This window comes from Halyomorpha halys, unplaced genomic scaffold (genome assembly GCF_000696795.3).
Source record: "Halyomorpha halys isolate HHAL.00 unplaced genomic scaffold, Hhal_1.1 Scaffold434.1, whole genome shotgun sequence".
In the NCBI taxonomy this organism is placed as follows: Eukaryota; Metazoa; Arthropoda; class Insecta; order Hemiptera; family Pentatomidae; genus Halyomorpha; species Halyomorpha halys.
The window spans coordinates 25,381-48,164 of NW_027114127.1; the positions used below are offsets into that span (position 1 = coordinate 25,381).

General features: G+C 30.8%; 1 protein-coding gene and 1 long non-coding RNA gene across 6 annotated transcripts; one reads left to right on the top strand and one right to left on the bottom strand.

Moving 5' to 3' along the window:
* Window positions 1-381: 381 nt before the first annotated feature.
* Window positions 382-22,784, bottom strand: LOC106682664 (ATP-dependent RNA helicase DDX24). Of its 2 annotated transcripts, none has more exons than XM_014423652.2 (11): window positions 22,388-22,784; window positions 21,343-21,484; window positions 19,493-19,623; window positions 17,848-17,993; window positions 16,997-17,169; window positions 16,675-16,788; window positions 15,599-15,821; window positions 14,064-14,175; window positions 12,962-13,079; window positions 12,706-12,883; window positions 382-594 (listed from the first exon to the last, which is right to left on the bottom strand). In XM_014423652.2, exons 1-11 carry the CDS (start codon window positions 22,733-22,735, stop codon window positions 402-404), a joined length of 1,878 nt encoding a protein of 625 aa, XP_014279138.2. In that variant the 5' UTR covers window positions 22,736-22,784; the 3' UTR covers window positions 382-401. The 2 variants fall into 2 exon arrangements, with proteins under 2 accessions (XP_014279138.2, XP_066907478.1); XM_067051377.1 differs by lacking the exon at window positions 22,388-22,784 and adding an exon at window positions 21,579-21,694.
* Window positions 5,862-15,953, top strand: LOC106682679 (uncharacterized). Of its 4 annotated transcripts, none has more exons than XR_001343467.3 (4): window positions 5,862-6,159; window positions 11,416-11,672; window positions 13,588-13,687; window positions 14,804-15,953. It is a non-coding gene; the product is annotated as an uncharacterized lncRNA (long non-coding RNA). The 4 variants fall into 4 exon arrangements; XR_010844504.1 differs by lacking the exon at window positions 13,588-13,687 and having other exon boundaries at window positions 5,866-6,159; window positions 14,804-14,901; window positions 15,059-15,953; XR_002945064.2 differs by lacking the exons at window positions 13,588-13,687; window positions 14,804-15,953 and adding an exon at window positions 11,804-11,829 and having other exon boundaries at window positions 5,918-6,159.

The window sequence follows — 22,784 nt, forward strand, 5'->3', positions numbered from 1 at the left end:
TACTCCTTAACAAAGACTCAAACACGGAAAATACGTTAACCTGGTAAACATTTTTTCCTTATGAAAAATTTTTAATATAAAAAGTTTGAAGAAATATTAATTATAACCTTTTTAGATAGAACTTTAAAAAAATTTTCATTTCATACCAAACAGTAAAAAAATGTTTATTTATATATATGATAGCCATAAGTTAATTTGAAATAAAAAGATGAAGAAGGAAGAAGAAATCGTAACACCATTTAATAAAAGCAGTAAGTAGTAATAGCAATAAAATAGTTATTACTATTGTTTTTATTCTTTTATTTTTACATTATATCAACCAAAATAGGTATTTATTTCACTATGTAAAAAGGTTTAGGCTGTATAACAAAAATATACACATCAAAGATAAAATATTTTATTTACACAACTTTTCTTTTCTTTTTTAAAATTTTAAATCTCTTCTGAGGAATGATGACATTATTTATATTTTCTAATGATCCACTAGCTGATTTGGAAACCATAGGTACATTGAGAAGTTCTTTTAACTGCTTCTTTGCTAAATCTAATGTTTTTCGTTTTTTTGCCACTTCATAATCATCTGACCTACTGGGTCTAAAATAAAAAGGAGTATTATTTATAAGTACAATATCAAAATATATACTTACACAGAATTAAAATCAATATTTAATAAAATATAAATACTGCCTATTGTATAAATTTCAACTAATGATACCATGAGTTTAACCGAGCAATAGGTCAAAAATAGTGATATCTTATTCCACCACTCTGGCATTTTTAGCAGTCTTCAGGAGCAAGTCAGTTTCTATGAAAAGATATTTTCCAGCTTATCTAATTTAAAAAAATAATAAAAGTTCACAATAATAAACATTTATTGAGGCACAAACGAATGCCATATCCCCAAATGTTATAGAATAAGGAATTTCTATAGTAAGGCATATTTTTTATTGGAAAGTTGTACTTTATATTTTCGTACCAAAAACTTTCTTCGCACTCCGAAGTTATTGATACCACACTGTTGAGAACTTATACTAGTAACAGAAATGCATTGTTGGTTAGCAACCACTTGCAGTGTTGGTTGTAGCATTCAAATTATTTTGTAATAATTGGAAAATAATCTTTGGGGGAATTCCCCAGTCACTCTCCATATACCTGAATTTCTCCTCCCCTTCACAAAGATTTTGTAATACAGATAGTTTGGTTAAATAACCAGGTGAGGAAAATTATTCTTCATGAGAATATAGAATCCAGTAGAGTATACACTACTATCATGTATTCCAGAAAGTAAGAGCACTGTTGGGCTGTGTGAATTTTTTTCTCCAAAATTGGCAACACTCAGGGGAGTGGGGAGAGTCTCCTACACACTTTGATCACTGGAGATCCACACCAGTACCAAAACTCATTTTGAGTCAGTTTCTGTAAGATATGTCAATAAGAAATTCTACTAAGTGGGAGGTGAGGTCTGTTACATGGTTCCTTTTCACAAAAGGAAAAACACCATTTGAAATTTTTGCACAGATCAAGAATTTTATGACAAAGGTGCTATGAACTGAGGAGACTTGAGTAAGTGGAGTCATGAGTTTAATGAAGGAAGAATGAATAATCATGGCAAGCAAAGGAGTGGAAGACATTCAATTGTGAGCGATGATTTGGGGAAAAACTTTTTATAAATAATAATTGGGATTTTTCAATAAATTTCCAGATCTTTGTTACACGAAACAATAACAGAAATGCTGGGATATCAAACATTGTGCTCAAAATTTGTTCTAAAACAATTGATATTTCGAGGATACAATAGCTATGGGAAGTTGGTTGGTGATAGTAATACTCTGGCCAGTAGAATATTTCACAGAAGGCCCTCATAAAGCATGTTCAGAATTAAAGAGGTAATGAGGAAGGATCAACTGTGCCAGGGAATTAGCACTGGACACTGACACTAATCCCCTAGTTGCAGGGATCAGACTGCGGACTAGAACTGTAGAAAGGACTCTCCTAGTTGCAGAGATTGAGTCTGCATACTTGGAAAGAGGAGTACAACCTTAGTTCCAGAGATTAGCCAGCTGACTGAAGATTGTAGGTAAGAAGGAAGGAAAAGGAAGCGAAGGAGATAAAGATTCATGACTAAGGCATAAAAAAAAGGTTGTATGTAATAAAGCAGCAATAGTTATTACAGTGAACTACCATGAGAGGCTTATACTACCAATGCAAGACCTAGATCTCTCCCACAGTGCAAAGGGACCAATTCAGCCCCAGATGGAGCATATATTTAAGAGATAAGAGCTAGTGCATTTGGCTAATATTCTCATAATAGTTCAGTGTGTTATTTTTTGGTATGTTTTCTTTATTGTTTAATTGAAATTGCTAAGTAGTATGTATAAAAATTATTAAACATGAAAATAACAATATGTTATTAAACAAGAATATTATTTATAAACTCATTAGATTCTAAGAGGCTTGCAGCTGGTGCTATCTGGTGGGTTCCCGGTGAACTCTATGAATGCCTGACTCCCCTTGCTACAGACAGATCAGCACAAATTCACTCCAGCCACTAGCACTCGCGACTTCCCTGAGCAATTCGAACTGAAAGGTGAGCATTTGCTAGCCTTCATTGTGACTGGTGACCTAAGTGATTTAATACATTCCTGAGACAAAAAGACAGTTATCACAGTGGTGGCACACTAGTTCCCAATTAGCCAAAAAAATTCAAACCCTCAATCTTAGCCACCAAAATCATGGCATTCATGTTTTGGAATCAAAATTGGATTGTTTTGATCAACTGTTTGCCTGAGAGGAGAGGACGATTAATGGAGCATGATACTGTGAGACCATACAAACCCTCATGAACTCAAAAATAAATGATGGGGAATGTTGATGAAGAGAGTGTGTTTATTGCACAAATACCCCACACATTACCAAAACCACAAAGGTGCTTTTGAACCACATTGCTAACTCTCCTGACTTAGTGCCTTCATATATTCTTCTTTTCACCTTTCAGGTGACTAACATAGGTGGAAAAAAATTTTGAAATGACGAGGAGATGAAACAAGAGGTCTTAAAGTGAAGGCGATGGTGAGACAGTTCTATAAGGAGGGCATCAAAAAGCTTGGGCCACAAATTACAACCTGCATAGAATGGAGAGGTGATTAAATAGAAAAATAAGTAAAATATTATTGTGTAGTTTACTTTCAATATTTGTATACACCCTTTAGTTCAGTATCACCATGTTTTTTAGGTAGTCCCATTAAATCCTCTTCTGTATCTTAGACCGAGGTAAGTGACCACCTCGTTAGGACATATTATTGTATCATAAAGAATGAGATTGGTGAGAAAAATACCCCACAAAACATAGATTCAGATCCACCAGATGAAGAAGAAATAGAGGAAGTAATAAAATTACTTAAAAATAATAAGGCCTCTGGTAAAGACGGAATCCTGGCAGAAATGTGGAAGTTGACGAGTAACAACTTCAGAAGGAAATGCTTATGGACGTTTGGGAGAAAGAAGAAATACCAGAAGAATGGAAAACTGCCTTAACACATCCTTTACATAAAAAGGGGTCCAAAGCCAATGTTAATAACTATAGAGAAATTTCACTACTATCAGTTACATATAAGATCTTTTCTAAAGTCCTGCTGAATACACTGGAATTACAAATAGATCACAAAATAGAAGAGTACCAAGGAGGCTTTAGAAAAGCAAGGTCCTGTCAAGAGCAAATTTTAAGCCTTAAACTGCTCATAAAATATTATACTACCAGAAGGAAAAATCTTTACGTTTCCTTATTGACTTTAAAAAGGCCTACGATTCCGTGGATAGGGAAACCCTACTGGAAATCCTCAAAGAGTATGGTGTAGACCAGAAAACCATAAATCTGATAAAACTGACTCTGACAGATATAAAATCTAAAGTAAAATTTCAGGATCTTATAAGCAAACCAAGGCGACGGCTTGTCTCCAATACTTTTCAACATAGTCCTGGATAAAATCATGAAGGAAACCTGGAAAAAAAATAACTCAGGAGCCATAGTAGGTAACAAAAACAATCATGTAGAAGTGAGTTTTTTGGCATTTGCCGACGATCTCACACTGTTGGCAGAATCAGAGGAGGAGGCGATTAGTCAAATAAATACCCTAAAAATAATAACAGAAAAAGCAGGGCTGCAAATATCATATGAAAAACAGAGCTCATGACTACTGAAGTAAATTTCAAGAAAAGATAGTAAACATTGAATATGGAAAAATAAAAGTGACCAGAAAATTTAAGTACTTCGAAGAAATAATTTGTCACAGCGGTTCTGAGAAAGAGAGCATCCGCATGAAACCACCAAATTAGAAAATTTAATAAGCTAAAATTTACAATAAGAAGAACCTCTCCTCCAATGCAAAGTTAAGGTATTACAACGTTGTGATAAGGCCTGTTATTTTATATGGGGTGGAGACCACATGCTTACTCAACTTGGAAAAGCTGCTAAAAATAGAAAGGAGGATCTTAAGAAAAATCTTTGGGCCCAGGAAAACACAAGAAGGTTACAGGCTAAGATCTACAGAAACATCAAAGACCTGGAAACCGGGATAAGAATCAGAAGGCTAATGTTCTATGAGGAGGATGAAGGAGGAAAGATTGAATAAGAAGATCTTTAAAAAATTGTTAGCTACAAAAACATGGGAGGATACTCAAAGCAAATGAGAGAGGTATTAAAGAGACTTAAAATTTCAGATACTGACTGTCTAGATAGAAATACGTATAGGAAAACGTTGAAAAATCTTATCAGTATTGGAAGAGAAAAAAAATGGGTACAAAGTGGTCCGAAGAAAGAAAAGAAAGGAAGTTGAGGATCATGAAACTGGAATGGGAAGAAAGGAAATCAAGACTCTCAAAGAAGCCTAACCGTTGATATTCATGTGGTCCTTAGTGGCCGATACGTGATAAAAAAAAGAATGAGATTTATAGGGTTGGCTTTATCCGTGGTAGAATGAGAGGTCCTTTCAGTAGAATAACTGGGTTTTTGCAATGACCACTGTAGTGAACAATAGATATATTTTATTTATTATTAATCAACAATTTTACAAGAACTATGAATAATATTTTATAAAAGAAATTTAAATGACAACATGGAAGGAGGTTATATTCTAGTGTTGTCAATAATTGAATTATGTGCTAATTATATGAGTGAATTAAAGTAATTAAATTTAGTGTTTTGTTTAAAGAATCCCATAAAATATAGTAGCATTAATTAAATTCCAATCCAACCTCCTTCCGTGTTGCTATTATCATTTCTGTTATAAAATATTTTTTACAATTCTTGTAAAATTATTGATAAAACATAAATAACTTATATTAATTGTTCCTTACAACCATCTTTAACCTTTCTTTTAGCTTCAGTCGACTCTGCTGTTAGAGGACACCACTGCGACCTAATCATCCATATACAGTGCCAGGGAACACCTACTCTAACACTCTCAGCAACTTCTCATAAAATTACTTCCATAGAGCAGAACCAAGGACTGAACCTTCTGAGTATCCAAAGGCGTGTAAAGCATGGACATTTAAACTTTATTTGTCTGTCTTGAAGGAAGCTTTGAACTAGGGTAGATAAGTTGCTGGGCCTTCAAACTTCTGAGGTAGTTGGAGCATGCTAAGCCACAAGTGGCTGTCAAAAGTGGATTATTTTCAAAGGTGTAAAGTTCAGATGACACTCATCACAGTTGTGGCAGTAGTGCTCATGGTTCCAGTTGTCATAAAGCACACCAGCCTTAATAGTAAATAAAAATAAATTCAAACAAAATTTAAATCTATCAGTTTAATTAACATGGCTTAGATATTAATATCTGAAAATTAAGGGGAAAGATGACCACACAGTAATTTTTCAATTATAGGAGGACAATAGTAAATTTGACTAATAATATGATCAGCAACTTTAATATCATCATTTGGTATCAAAGAAAATAGTCTGTTTCCATTCTATAATCCTGATAAAAAATTAATAAACAAAAACACATGTTTTGTAAAAAGCCTAAATGAAATCTACCTGGGAGTTTATAACATGCAATCTATAACATGATTATCATACTAACCAAGAAGGCAGATAGAGATAAAAGAACATGAAAAGCCGGTTGAATTTACTAAAATATCACTGTGGGTTATATAAATCTACTTAAGGTAATACAAAATAAGTTTATATGTTTGTACTCTATAATAAGACACAAATATGACATTAGTGATTTTTTTTTTTAATCTAACGATACATAAAATTGTTTTGATAAAAAATGTATATATAAGTATATACATTATATAAATTTAAGTAGGAGTGTTTTAAAGAATTCTAAAACTTAGCAAAGTTTAAACAGCAATTATGATTCAATAGTTTCATTAAAAATACCAGATGTGAAAAATTTTTAATTTAAAGGTTACATAACCTAATAATATGTAATGAAGAAAATTTACTATTTATAAGCTTAGATGAGTTAATTAAATTTCATCATAATATTTATTAATTTAATAACAAGAGAAAAATGAAACATGTACTTAAAAAAACTCGAAAAAAATAAATAAATAAAATAAAAATGGAATGTAAACAAGAAAGGGGTAATTGTAAACAGTTTATTGGTACCCATAAGTTAAGATGTCAAATGGATACAAAAAAAAACATACAAAATAACTCACCATATAAAAGAAGCCGACATAATATCAAGAGTAAGACAATGGATGGAAACAAGTGCAAAAAATGTCAAGAAAAGGCAAAAAATAAAGATAACCAGGATGTTTTGTTTCATGAGAAAGAGATTGCAAAATACGCTCAGTTAACACATAAAAAGAAAGAGAAAATGATTTGCAATCCTATAAAGCCACAAGAAGTAACTAAATTTAACGAAAAAATAGATAAACATGGATCCAAAATGAAAACCAAGGAAAAAGAAGAAAGCAATGTGATAGTTAAAACTGACGATTTAAGTAGAAACAAACACTTAAATAATAAAAAAAAGATCCAAAAATATCATAAAGTCCCAATCAGAGACCAATCGGATTCAAGTATTATCAAACAAAGTAAAAGTGGTATGGAGAATCCTTATGCCAGACAAAAAAAGATACAGCACGCTGTAAGTAATAATTGTAATAGAAAAAACCCGGATTCAAGGATATTAGGGAAAAAAAGTGAAACACAAAAGTTAAATAATGTCAATAAGCAAGAAGACCCTGTAGCTGTTGAGGTACAGCCAATAAGTTCCACTTATTCAACAAGTACAAAGGATTCCATTAAAGCTACATTGGTTGAGGAGCAAGTAAATAACAATATTGATATTTATGAATCAGAGGGGAAGTTAAAAACTGAAACACTAGGAGGACCAGTATGTAATACAGATAACCATCTATACCAACATGAAACTGAGGACATCACAAAACACAAAAATATTACAAATAAAGAATATTTGTTAGCAGAAACAGGTAAACAAATCGAAGAGTTAATTTGTAAGATGAGGATACAAAATGAAACCCAGAGAGCAAATACATGTAAAAAAGAAAATAAAAAAAAATCCAGATTTTCAAACACTTATAAATGTCTCAGAAGAGAGGAGACAGAAAAAAAACCTCAACAAAATAAAACTCTTAATTGTGATATTTACGAAAATTCAATTGATGGAACAACCCCAAGAAGTCAAAAGTCACTTTCAGATTCATTTCTAAGAAGAACAATGAAAATGTTCAAATATAAACCTCGAAAGAATAAAATGTTATCTTCAAAATATAGTAACAAGAGCTTGTCAAATAACAAAAAAACCAAATCATTACAAAGCATAAAACAAAACAATCTCAGTAAGAGATTTCAACAGTTTAATCAGAACAAAAATAAGCAGTTTCAAGAGCTCATTAGCGACACTGCCTTAATGAAGAGTCCAACTAAGCCAGAAAATCTGGGAAATGATTCGGAGTTACAGAAATACAATATACATAACACAGATCCAAAATGTGATACAGACAAATTATCAATTTGTACGAGTTTGGTAAAAATCAACCAAGAAACAGTTGTAAATGAAGATCAATGGTGCTTTGTAGATCCTGGATTATATTCTTGTGACAGTGAAGTAATTTTAGAAGATGGACCTAGAACGATAGACAGTTCAACACACAAATTTACAAGTCCAGATAATAGCAATGAGTCTGGGAACAATAAAAAAATATGCAAATCAAGTTTCAGTGTTTCTGATATTAGTTCAGCACCCTCATTAGAAGAATCAAATGAAAAATTTTTGGAGATTAATACATTAGAGTGCTACTCAAATGGCAAAGACATAGAACCTATGATTTATTTAAAAACAATACAAAATGAATACAATAAAGTAAAATCAAACCCAAATGAAGGCAATGACAAAAATGAACTTGTTAACAATGATGTGATAAATCACAGCAGTAATGAGGATGTGGAAAATAATATAAGTCAACGATTGATACAGAAATGTCCTTATCAATCAGCAGTTACATTAATATCTGACTTTGGGAGTAAAAGTTCAAGTGATAATCAAAAACAATCAGACTGTTACCTGACTCAACTTGATTATGCATTAAAAAATACTGATATTTCACTCACTGGCAAAAAAGATGCTGCTGTTTCAGCTTCAACAAGTTATGAAATATTTAGAAAAACTAAATTCATGATTGATAAGGCTGTTATGTGCTATGAAATTGGACCTTCAAAAGTGAAAAATCAAAGGCGAGAAAAGATGAAAAAAATTCAACAGAACAATCAAAGAGAAAATAAACGGATCTGTGGAACTTTTCTCAAGGAAAAAAATAATATCCACCACTCTGCTAGTACAGAGGTACCTGATATTTTGAACCAGACAGGTAACAAAGCAATAGTAAAAAATGTTTCCCACCACAGAAAATTCAAAGGTATTTATTCTGAAAAACGACAACCAGGAAGAAATACTAAACACTATCAATTTTCTAATAGAGAGATAATGCAAAGTATGGAAGAAAACAAAACTGATACATATATAAGACAAGAAGAGTTGGAAGATGTCAAAATAAAATTTAAAGATAACTTTACAGTAGTATATGATTCGGAAAATGTAAAGTCACGACAGCCAAAGAGTTTTTGGAACACTATTGGGACTGGAGGCCGAAGATTGGTGAGATTTCTACAGGATGCTGCTACATTGAAATATTGCTTCAAAAATAGTATGTTTAAATAACTAAGCTCTATTAGTTTAGTATCTGAGAGAAAAGATAACAGTGAGTGAAGTAACCTTCAAAACTGAGAGAATGAAGTATGACCAACCTCAATGATAGGGCATGCATTTCCAATGTGATGCTATAATATAATGGGGAGAAAATTAAAAGGAATGAAGGAATTATGTATCGATATAAAAACTGGTCAATTCCTGAGCAGACTTAATAAATGCTGTTTTAAGAGGACTTATTTTAACTCATTGGCATTACTTATAATTCAGAACATTAGATATGGAAGTCAAAACAGTTGCTATTCTACAACACATATTGTATGATCTTGCATTACCACAAACATAAACTTTTTTTTATTTCAGTAGATCATTGTAACATATTCTGCTACGAGATAACATAGTACCAGACAGCCTAATAGCCTCATCTAATAAAATTATTACTAGGGAATTATCTTATAGAACAATATACCCTTTGTATTTATTAATTTGGCATTTTGGATGTTCTTGGTTATAAAACCCAAGAATGTCCAAAAGCCTCAAAGTTCGACAACTTCCTGAACCCTGATGATCAAGGGCACCCTCCCCAAATATAAACAAGGATGTTAAAATATAAGGTTAAAAAATTCTTCTAATGTTCACTTACACTACAAAAAATCCTAATATTTACAGCACATAGAAGACTTACTTTTCATAATACAAACAAACCTTAATTTTCAAAGCACAGAAAAACTTAATTTTCTCAGCATTCTACTTCTATTTTCTTATTATAGCACATAATAAACAAAAGTGTGTGTTGTTAGGCACAACTTGCTACTTTGAATTTACAAATGTAAATTGAGAAAAAATATTAGAAGGTACACATGATGTCGAGTTCCATAAGTAAGTCAGTCAATTTTTGAGCAAATTTATTTCGTTGACGGAAAAATAATTTTTTTTATGACTCTAAAACCAGGTTGCAGGTCTTGGCTACCAACTACTCCCTCCAATCGTCATGGTTTGTGCAGCAGCCATCAGGTTCATGACTCCCAGGATAGGTCAGCATCCTCCCATAACACCACAAACCATCTCAGTTTTGGTCTCCCTCTCCTTCAGATTCCATAAATTGGCTGTATTAGCAGTATTCTGGCAAGATGCCCTTCGTATATTAAATTTCTAAGCTTCATTGTTGTGACATCAGGCTCTCTAAAGTCGTTGCTCCAGTTTAGTCCACACATTGTTCTTAAGTTTTCATAGGGAACACTTAAGTTTAATCAGAGAAATTATAAACATCAATTTTGTGGCACTTATTCAGGACAGAGCGGTTAACATTTGAATCAGAGATTCCTTTAAAGACGAGCTTCAGAATACAAATGTATAAATGCTTACATTTACCATATTGAACCATCAAAGTTCACATTAACAATAACAAACAAGGTTATTGTCAGTACAATATTGGATATTTTCCTAATTAGGTGTAAATTAAGCTCTTAACAATATGGTATTCTATAAAAGGACATAAGAGATTGGTCATTTGTTGAGGTTTTGTAAAAAAAATCTCAGATTGTACCAGGTGTTTGGAAGAAAAGTGAGTACATGTATAATAAATAATTGGCTTGACTTCATTAATGGTTTTCTTTATGAGTTATTGATTTACAAAAACTATTAATCTACATATTTTACCCAGTTTGAGAGTATCAATGAATAAATGTAATTTGCACAATCCAGTTTCCCTGGGTTTTTGAGTCCTTCACTTTCTAGGTAGAAGGTTTATAATGTGTCCTATTTATGTATGTCAATTGGATTGTTTTGTTTGAATTTTGGATTACAGGAAGGTAATTGTTTTTGAAATCAAAACATTCATTTTCACAGGTTGCATGGACTGTTAAATATATTTTGTATTAAATAATCATACTTGTGGCTGTTAGTTTTATGTTTCTTGCTAATTGTCATGACAATTTGAAATTAAACTCACTTGATTTATGTTGTGTAGCTTGATTGATTTGCTGAATATGATTCAATGTCTATGCTTGGACAACATCCGAGTACCAAATCTTCAAACAAATTTAGTTGAAAAACAACACTTTCAAAGGTCTACCAGGGGGCTTGGGAATACTAATTTTGTAGTATTGGCATAGAGCTGCTTCAGTGATTGACTAATTTTGATATTTTTTTAATTTTCAACGATCAGTTTTCCCTCTCACGGGGATTTTATGATTTGGACCAATGAATTGATCACTAGTTAATTGTTTCATTTCAGGTAACGATTTTATGAGTTTTGCAGAATTTCGCTCCTTTTGGGATTTGACTGCTGGATCAATTCTGGTAGTTCAGTTGGAATTTGCGAAGTGGGGATGGGCCCTATAAATTACCAGTGACCTCAGCTTCTTTCTGCTTTTTACATCCTTTTCTTGGATTGAACTGGATATGGATGCTGCCTATCTCCAATTTGCTAGAAGAAATTTATCCAAGAGGCTGTGACTATAAACCTTTGAGCATCAGGAACATGCAAGTCCGGTTGGTGCGACAGATCAAGTTTGACAAGTTTATTCTTTACTAATTTGATGTCAAATTTTTAATTTAATATATAATTTAGGTATCAACATTGTTATTTTAGAAATTATACTTAATTTTATGTTCAATATTAGATATGCTGAACAGGGTGAAGACTGTGCTCCCAAACGGTTTCATTTGTAAATCAAGGTAACTTTGTGATTTCTACATGAAGTTCTGGCCAGACCCTATAATTCAATTTTAAAACTGTTTAGTTAATTGAATTCTGGTTATGTAACTTAAGTCTGTTCTGTTAAATTGTAAGTAGGAATTTTGTAATTGAACTGGAAATTGATATGGGTCGTACTCTAGATTGTGCAAAATATTTTATATTCATATTTGAATTTTTATATTTATACAAGGCTACTGATGGAGGGAGAGTGGCAGACCAAGGAAGTAGCAAGTTATTTTGAGAGCAGATGCAGTTTTTTGGAAGGGAGCAACCAGGTTTTGATAGTGGACACAGGTCCAATTTTTTGCCTGTAGGGACAAGGCATTATAAAAAAAAATGGGATAAGCAAATTATCATCACATAGGCAAGAAGTCTTAAATAATTGTGTTAGTGAATAAAGTTTATTTAAGGTATGAAAAATTTATTATTTTGTTTTATTCTAATAATGGACAGAACTTTTTGGTAAACCTAATATTTATGGCTGATTTTCTTCAAAACATTTAGTTGACAGATCAGGAACATTTGCGCAAATTTTTATCAGACCCAGTTTGCACATACAAATTAAAGTTAGATGTTTATTAAAGATTATTTAGTGATAATTTGCTATCAATTTTCTCCATGAAACTTTAACATTTCAATAAAAAAATGTACAGCATAAATACAAAGTATAAATAAGCTCTTAATTACAAGGCACAAATATCAGAAATACTATTATCAATCTCAGTATAAGAATGTCACTATGATAAAAGCCATAATAATCAATTTTAGATTATTAAAAAAAAAAAAAGCTCAATAAATGAAAAATAAATTGTTTGTATTACTTACAATTGATCATCATCTAAGACAAGCTCCATTTCCTCAGCAGTCTTCTCAATCCAACCAATTTTACTTTTCTCTTTTTTAATGTCTAAGCTGATCCTGTCTATTTGGCGAGCAAGCTTTACTCTCTCCTTAGCCATTTTCAAGAGGTTCAGATCAACATTGAGATCAGGAACGTCCTTATCTAAATACATTCCATATTTATGAGTGAAATAATAAATAAACCAATTAATTTATTTATTAATTATTTAATAATCGTTACCTCTTGCAAGGGTTGTGCAAATCCTCGAATAGACAGGGATCTCATTTGTTTCAATTAAAAGGACAGTCAGCCCAGTCCGCTGGGCCCTAGCTGTCCTCCCACTGCGATGAATGTAAGTCTAAAACAAAATGGTATTACTTTTTATAATTATTACTTTTTTTTTTTTACATTTACAAAAATTCAAAAGAAAAAAATTAAAAGAGTAAATTCAACTCACCTCACCTCAGTACAGTTATTAGCTTAATTTACTCTTTCTTTTAATGATTTACACCTATTTTTCCTCTATCTGCACAAATAGCCGATAAAGTGTATGAAAGTTCTTATCATTTATTTTAAATAGTAATGGATTTTTTGTTTTTTAGATTTATAAATTCTATGTATCTTGAGATGTTAAGCCTTATTTGGGGAAGAGGGACTTAAACATATTTTTTCTTGGTCAATTAAAAAGGTTCATTATTGAAAGAAATAAACTAAAATGAAAACAATTGATCAAAATAGAAGTAGTTAGATTAAAGTTACCGCCGACTTCAATAATGCTTATAGTCAGTGCTTAAGATACACTATACCTAGCTTTGAATTTGGGAACATTTTCTAACAAAAATTTTAAAATTTTGTTCTTTTTACAGAGGTAGAAAAAGTAAAAATAGAATTATTCCTTTTAAAAATCCTGTACACTGGCTATAAAAAAAAAATTAGGCAGACTTCCCAATCTTCAATAAATTTAAGGTGACTAGAAACCTCATTTTAGGCATTAAATTTATGCCTAAATTTAAATTTATTAATTTAAAAATCTTATAATCATAATCCTCATTGCATTGAACTTCAATCATAAAACAACAATCTGAAACAAGTTCTACAAAGATGAAAAGGATCAAATATTACGGAACATTTTATTGGTATTTATTAAATAATTCACTATCCAGAAGTGGTTAGCTTAATATTGAAGATAAATCTCTAAGTTAAGAATGTTACTGTCATTATTGATTAAAGTGACATTTAACTTCCTCCTGTTACAATGTCATTGTTTATAAAAGAAATCCATCCTAATCGATAAAAATTATAAATATATATAAATAAAGTTTTTAATATTAAAATTAAATACCTCGGAGGTCCTTGGAACTTGATAGTGGATGACATGTTCTACAGACGGAATATCAAGACCACGAGCTGCAACATCAGTTGCTAATAACAAACCTTTTGGGTTTGATTTGAATCTACAGAAAAAATCAATTCATAGAATGAAAATGAAATTGTATTAATTATAAGATAAGTTATACCCTAAAATAATTTATTTTTATGTATAATATAATAATAAATATTACTCAAATATCAAACAACAAATTTTGAGTGTCTTTGTGAAAATAAAAACACAAACAACAAACAAATAAAAACGAGTTGCTCTAGATCCCAGGAACTTACTGAATGTGGAGACTGTGGCAGTATAGGACAGGGACAAGGCAATAAAAAAAACATGTGACCTTGAACCAAAAATCAGTTCTTCGGCAAATTTGATTAGTACATGTGAATTGGTTTTCACTAAAAAGGGTATGAGGAGATATTGCTAACATTCCCATTGTCCCCAATCTGTTGACCTCTCATTCTCCTAAATAAATAAACTATCCAGAGCAATAAAGCTAAGCTAAGTACAATTAATAATTTAATGATAGCAAATTACCTTACTTCTGCCATATTTCTAATCAAAACACTGCAATCTATCACTATTACTAGTTGGTTATATTTATTATTATTATTTTTTAAGTAAACTAAATCAGTTTTCTTTACATAATTGTGAATAGCCTAGAACTGATTAACATTAATCAGACATTTTTCTTTAATTTACAGTTAGAGACCATTCCTGGATGAAGACGATGGAGGTTCACACAAATAAAAAGGTTCCAATAAATAAGGAAAAACCCAGGGTGAAGTGGAGCAGTGAGAGGGTGGGCTCTCTTATCTATTAATTATACCTAATATTTTACTTTAGAAAAGCAGGCTAGAGTGGAGCGGTCTTAATGGCTGCCTTGCTGATGCTATGAACCACACTTCACTGATGATAATTATTTTAAAAACATTATCTTTTATTTTGTACATTTACAGTAAATGAAAATGGTGTAACCCTTTTGGTAGAAGTATGAAAATGGTGGAACCCTTTTGGTAGAAGTATGAAAATGACAGAACTCTTACATCATCACTTAAAATATACAAATAAAGTGTTCCATCTTACATACAAAAGCTAAGAAAGTTTAGGATATCTCCACAAAACCTGTGCAAAGTTAGAAGACAATCTGTAGTAAGGTTCAGTAGTAAAGTTGTCGATAAAACAAATCGGTAGTAAGGCGGTGATAGTATGGTTCAAAACTGTGTTGAGTTGATGTGGAATGATCGACCTATTCCTAAATTATTTTGTGGAACCCCTGGATAGGATTCTAGAACTCTGGAATCCCTGAAAGAGACTCCTGGAACCCTGGTTGAGAACCACTGATTTACAGTATCATAATAAATAAGTAGAAATTCAAAATCAGTCATCTGAAGTACACTAGCCCTTCAATTACACTTTTATGCAGATTTTATTAATAGTAACACATTAATAAATTAAATAGATGGATTAAATCCATGAAGAAAAAATATTATTAATACCTGTCAAGATTCTTGAGACGTTGCCTCTGTTGCATGTTGGCATGAAGAGGAAGAGGTTTCATATCAAGAGCAGTCAGTAGTGAAGCTAATCGTCGAACACACGAAATGGAATTACAAAATACCAAAGACCGCCCAGGGTATACCGACAATAAGTAATAAAGATAAAAATCTTTTTCCTCAAAGACTGATAGGATTTTTGCCTCCTGAAGGCCCGTAGCCATTCCTGCAATAATAAACTATACTTAAACAAAGCGAAAGGTTGAATATTTAAAAAGACTAATTAATTGTTCTGATTGACTGCCAATTTTTGCCAGCAAAGTGAAAACTGGAAATTAAATAATTCTAGTAACTGAAATTTTTTTATTAAATTAAGCATTAATAAAACAGAACAATAACAACATACCCTATTTATTCTAGGACAAGTAAGTCCCTAGAAAGACTTTGAGCCTTAAAGAAATAATAAGTAGTGAGAATAGTAATCTTAAATCTTTCAAAACTTTTTAAAAGTTAATAGAAAAATATTTAAGATGTGTATACCTTGGTGGGAATTAGATATAAATCAATGAATAAACCTATTATCATTCATGCCCAATTAATAAAAAACCTCTAATGACTGAAATAGGTAATCACTAAAAAATAACTACTCACATATATAAGCATAAGACCATAACAACTTTTCTGCCTTAAAAATTGCTATGCAAGCTTGTCAATTATTTTGTTAGTAAAACAAAATTGGTTGGTTATTATTTTTATCTTAGTTTATTTTTATCAATAAATGTTACTGAATTCTATTAAAGTTATATTTTTCAAGAGTATCTTAAATAAATAATAAATGTATAATTGTGTTGCTTTATAAGGAAATTAAAAATTAAAATCTATGTTACAGCCAATACAACTTTAAGTTTAATAATTTGACAGGAAAACCAAGAGAAATTTATATGGAATCATAAATGAGATAATCAATCAAAAAAATACTACTGCAAAGAAACAGAGAATTATAATTTAAATAATTACACCAGCAACATATCAGTAAAATAAAATTAATTAATTCCTAAAAAATGAAAAATGCAACAAACCTGTTTTTTTCGTAATATCAACAATTTTTGGATTGGTCATACCGATAAGCTTAATAAATCCTTCCAATTTTTTCTCCGGAGTTGGATCCTTCTTTATCTTCTTTCCTCGTTTTCCTATAACCAGAGAACACAAATCAAAATTATAATTTCAAACTAAAAACTCCATGTGATTGAACTAATCTTTATATTTATAGATTAATTATTATATATAGATTACTTTATTATATATAGATTAAATAAATGCTATTTCGGAATTATTAAATGAAAGAATTACTTCATTTCAATTCTAATAACATGTGTGAAAAAATAAATAAAACATTACGTTTTTTCGTATAAGCAGGAAGTTGATGAACAAGGCTGAGTGTAGCTGAGAAGACAAAATTTTGACGTTTCTTCATCTTCTCTTCATCATTATTGATTCTTAGTAGCAAAGTGCGCAGTTCTGGAAAGTGGTTTGTCTCAATCATACGATCAGTTTCATCTATGACAAGAAACCTGAATGAACAAATAAATAATACTCAATGAAAAATCAGAATTCATTCAAAATCATTTGGTATTAATTACTTTGATGATGATACAAATTATAGTATATTTACTAGTATGATGACAAAAAATCTACTAATATAAACTATGAAAAACTGTAAATAAGAACCCAGGTAATCTTTCACATCTTGATCTCTTGAAGAATCTTTCAAGTTTAATTTAGATCCATCATGGTTAACCTTAAATTCTAGGTCGTTAATTTTAAAATCTTGCTGAATTTCTCCATACTAAGAGAGTTGGGTTTGACTTATCTTAAAACTATATATTGATTGCTTCTGAAAAATATATATGAAGTTTCAAAAAATTAAACTCTCTACTTCCCCCTAAACTCAGAAGGAAGTGATTGAAGATGGGTTGGGGCAGATTTGAGAATATCTAATAAAAGCGAGAAGCTATATTCACCTCAGCACTGACCAAAATCTGTTATCATATATTAATAATATTAAAGCATACCATAAAAAATGAGATGCCCCAAAACTAGCTCGTTGACTTCAGTCAGTAAATACTCTTTATTTACTGCATGATTCATGTTGTCACAAAAAGAAACAAATCATTTTGATTTAGAGATCAAATAATTAGAAAAGTATCAATCAAGTATCGATCAAATATTTCAAAATGTATCGATCATACCTTATGTTTTCTATCTCAGCTAAATGAGGTTCATTGGAATTGAGAAGATCCCAGAGGCGACCTGGTGTTGCAACAACAATATGCGGTTCACCTTTCAGAAGTCTACTTTGTTTATCAGCAGACATTCCTCCAACAATAACTGCAACCTAATACAATTTTTTTTTTTTTAATTTAAGTGTAAAACAAATATTAGTTACATCTTTCATTAACAAATTTTTATTAGACCTTAATATCAATTCCATGCTTGAGTAAAATTTATAGGGTGACAGAAAAAAATTATTACAAGTTACATTCCTTATAAACATACAAGAAACTAAGAAGAAAGAAAAAGCTTTAATAAAAAATTCAATATATTACCAAATGGATTGATTCAAATCAATCAACATAAATTCATACAATTCATTTTGTGAACTGTTTAATTTAATTAACTAATTTAGGAATGTGGAATTTGACCCTTTAATGACTAGCTGGTAATCAATTCTTTGTATAGAATTGATAACACTGAGAGGTTCTAAGAACTGCCCAAAAAACAACACAATGTGACCGTCCTTCTCTTTTCTCTCTTTCCCTCTGGTAAGAATGAAGTAATTTTTGTGAAGTAGTCTCATATGTAAGGATTCCAAAGTTTACAATCAATATAGTTATTAATTTAATCATGAATAAAATAAAATTTAATTTCAATATGTCCACCATTTTTTCTCGAGACAGTGGATAAACTTTAAGGTTGATAAAAATATTTTTAACGATTCTACTAAATAATAACAATATGAAGTTTGATCTAAATTGGTTGAACCATTTGAAAAAGGGACAAAATACCTATGGTCTTTTCTTTTTTTTTTTTTTTTTAAGGTGTTGATGACCAAAAGTTTTTACACCATTAAACAAGATCAAAGAAACTGAAGTTTTTTGTCGTCTGCAATTTAGTTTTAAGATGTTCAAAAAACTGTCTTACAATTCTAAATAACAACAGAAAAAAGTTCTGTTGAAACCAATTCTGCAATTTCCACCTGAAAAGTGGAAAATTAAAGTGTAACAAACTAAATAAACTAATATGAGGAGAAGATGGTTGGGGGGGGGGGGTCAAAATATAACACAAATAAGTTGGAATAACTGTCCAATATATTTATAACCACCCCCCACCATCTTCTTCTCATATAATTTATCCACGGTCAACTATCTCTCATCATTATAAATAAACTAATGTAGCAGATTAAAATTTAAATGTACAATTTTATTTGTAAGATTTCTGCGAATGAAAATTATATATTTTCCGAAAAGAAACTACCGACAATAAACAAATTATTTAATATTCTTATTAATTTTTGATTTTTTAATACATAATAGTACTAGTATTACAAATAAAAATAAATAAAACAGAAGTCTTAGGGAATCTAAACATATAATGTCAATACCACCACCGAACCTGGTTGAATAAACAGAAACATCGGCAGATTTGAAAGGATTAAAGAAATCAGGACTAGTACATAAATATAGACATATAAATAATGCTTGATTTTTTATTTTATTCTAAAAAAATTTATTTTCCTTATCAGAAAAAAGTGTCAGTCAATAAAATATAATTATAGAAGAATAAATAAGAAAAACAAATTATTAAATTTATAGATGAAAATAAAAAATCACTAACTTTTAAAGGAGTATATTTAATTGCTGTAGCTATATGGTTCTTTACTTGAATAGCCAATTCTCTAGTTGGAGTCAAAATCAAAGCCCACAATTTGTTCTTTGAAACTGGAGCTTCTTCTTCATTTTCTTTATCTATGGAAACAAGTAAAAATAATATACTGGAAGATTATTGATTGACCGTGTGTATAGATAAATGGAATATGGTCTGGGTGCGGTAAAAAAAAAACTCAAATAATAAATAATTATACTATTTTATTGAGCCAACATTTCGCCCCATGTTGCAGGGCTGTTTTGATGGCAGTCAATGACAGAGTACTCTGTCATTGACTGCCGTCAAAACAGCCCTGACGAAGCCCTGCAACATGGGCCGAAACGTTGGCTCAATAAAATAGTATAATTATTTACTATTTGAGTTTTTTTTTACCGCACCCGGACCATATTCCATTCATTAAAAATAATATATTTTTAATAAATCAAATAAATAACAAAACCCTTAACAAACCTCAAGGTTCGATGCCAAACATACTTTGGATAACTAATTTTATTTATATGAGGAAATTTTAAATTTGGAAAATTTATTCATGAATTATTAACGACTATATACATGATTACAGACCCTATTCTGAATTAAAGTTATAGTATACTTTCAGGCAGAAATAGATACTTTCTTTTTACATACAACTTAATACAAATATAAAATGATAATGTTATATTTTGTCTAGGTATATAAGACTTAACTTCAAAGATTGCCAAATATTTAAAGCAATGACAAAATAATTGGAATACAAAAGAATGATTATACCCTTTTCATTAAATGCTTATCTTTACTTCTGGCTCAAAACTCCGCTTCGTGAATAATCTATTATTACAAAGGCACATGTTTCTGAATAAATTGACTTTATAATCATTAATAAATAAGCCCTGACTCAGTACAAGTATTTTGATTGTATAAAAAAGTGGTCAAAATAAAAATAGAACAGTCAAAAACAATGACCTATATAGAAGAACTCTTTTCTATATAGGTCATTGTTTTTGTCTTCTAAGAATTCTAAAAGAAAAAAAAAAGAAACTAGGAATTTCGCATATAATTAAATCAATAAGAAACAGATTGAAATTTTATGTCCCAGAAGTTTTTCACTGTGGATGGGCAGTTCTAATTTGTAAAGGAAACGCATATAATTATATCTATTTTTGGAAATCCATTATCATCTATCTTGCCATGAGGCATATCCGTAGACTACAATCTCTGAAAACAAATTCTATTTGTCAAACCATAGGGGTATCACAATTGGACCATCTGAGCTGGTCGTTATGTAAATACAAAAATAATTAAAGTTAAACTAAACGATGCCAAGAGCAAACAGGAAGATGCTTCAGTAGTATTTTAGGATGTATTTGCAGGATTTGACACAATACATCATGGTCATATATTAAAGTTTATGGAAGCCAGTGTTTCTATTGATCTAAGAAAAACAATAGAAAACCTTTTTTATAATCCATTAATAGTCAATCTTGAGGTTAACAAAACCAACCCTATCCATATGAATTTGTGATGGCCAACACCAACTCAGCAACCTCATGTCAGAAGCGAACCTGGTTCGAATCGGAACTAAGCATGTAACTTTTATTTCATGGCGCCTCCACAACTCCACCTTCCCCCTCTGGTTAAATAGGTTAGCAACCTTTATAATAAACTCCCAGCATACAAGAAATGGTGAGGCAGGGAATAAACAAAAACCTTTACATGTTGCTATGTTGAACATAAATAGACAGCGCCTAATAATTCAGACCCAGTAATTGCTTCTACAACAAAACACTTTATTAACTTTTCACAAAAAATAAAAAAATTACCTGATTCCCTTGATGATAGTTCTAAGTTCTTCATTATTCCATAAATAATAGGAATAGCAAATGCTAACGTTTTACCACTTCCAGTTTCAGCAGCACCAAGAATATCCCTCTTTCCTTTCAAGGCAGGAGGTATAGTTAACCTCTAAAACAATAAATTTAATAGGTTTTATAAAAAAAAAATTAAAATAAACACTTGACTCACAACTTAGAGACCTACATTTCATTTTGGCACATACCCAGCCTTTGTCAATATAATAGAACATTACTTGACACATACATCAGGTTTTGGGTTTGTTCATCATGAGTTCTAATTTAGTTGTTTTTTTATAATCTAAGAAACACACTCTCCATATGGGCAACCATTATCTCAATATTATTATCATCTGCAAAAGCCAATATCATAATTGACTAATTGAAACTACCTCTCTCTTTTGATCTTATTAATTCCATTTCATTATAAATAAGGGAAAAATTAACTAACAAAGTAATAGTTCCTAAGTTCCTCTCCAATAGAGTGGATGAGCGTGATCTCAATTATTGACACTCGTTCAGAAGGCATGCAAACCCTCGAAGAATCCTTTTCAGTTGAGGTTTTAGCCAAAATTCAAATATATAGATTCTAGCCAGAAAATGATGCTCCACCTCATTAAATGTGAGTACATGGGCACCTGTTGAAGTGACACTGAGTAATAGTACCAACAAGCAACATAGAAAATAGTATCCTTATTTATCTATTAATAAACAGTGTATGATTTATGTAATCAAAGTGTGGTCTTGTACTCAGATCACACACAGCCGTTCATTTATAGAAGTCTTGTTATAATTAATATTGCATATCATTGTTTACATATATCTTATTATAAAACTAAGGTATTTAAAGAAATTACTTGACAGAAAATAAAACCTTGTGTCAAGGCACAATGTGAAAATGTCAATGATGTCAGTAAGTACTTTAAATAATCACTTTATCCCTATCAATAACTTACATAAACTTAAGAATGAAAATAAATAAAAGAAACTGTACACAATAAAAAATAATAAATACCTGTATTTCAGTGGGTTCCATAAAACCTTCTTCCAATAATGCTCTAGAGACTTCCACAGGAACATATATATTATTCCAAGGATAAAATTGTGTTTCTTCAATTTCCTTCTGTTCAATTTCTTCCTCTACGAAATTATTCTTAGCAGTGACAGTTTTTTTTTTCTTTTTTTTCTTTTTGTCTAATTTAGATTGTTTCTGAACTTCAGTTCTAAATGATTCAATATTATATATTGATATAATATCAATATGATTATAATCAGAAATTTCTTCGATGCCGGCTAGACCTTCGAAATCGCCTTCCACATCAATTTCCACAGGCTGCCACTGTGCTTTTTTAGACGAAGCCATTCGATAGCACTTAATAAGAGTTTGAAAGTTTAACAACAAAACCACGAGG

Coding starts and splice junctions, on each gene's coding strand:
- LOC106682664 (XM_014423652.2), bottom strand. CDS start 22,735: ATGGCTTCGTCTAAAAAAGCACAGTGGCAGCCTGTGGAAATTGATGTG. Junction 17,994..19,492: donor TTAAATATACTCCTTTAAAA/GTTAGTGATTTT, acceptor AAATTGTATTAG/GTTGCAGTTATTGTTGGAGG. Junction 16,789..16,996: donor TCCTGCTTATACGAAAAAAC/GTAATGTTTTAT, acceptor CTCTGGTTATAG/GAAAACGAGGAAAGAAGATA.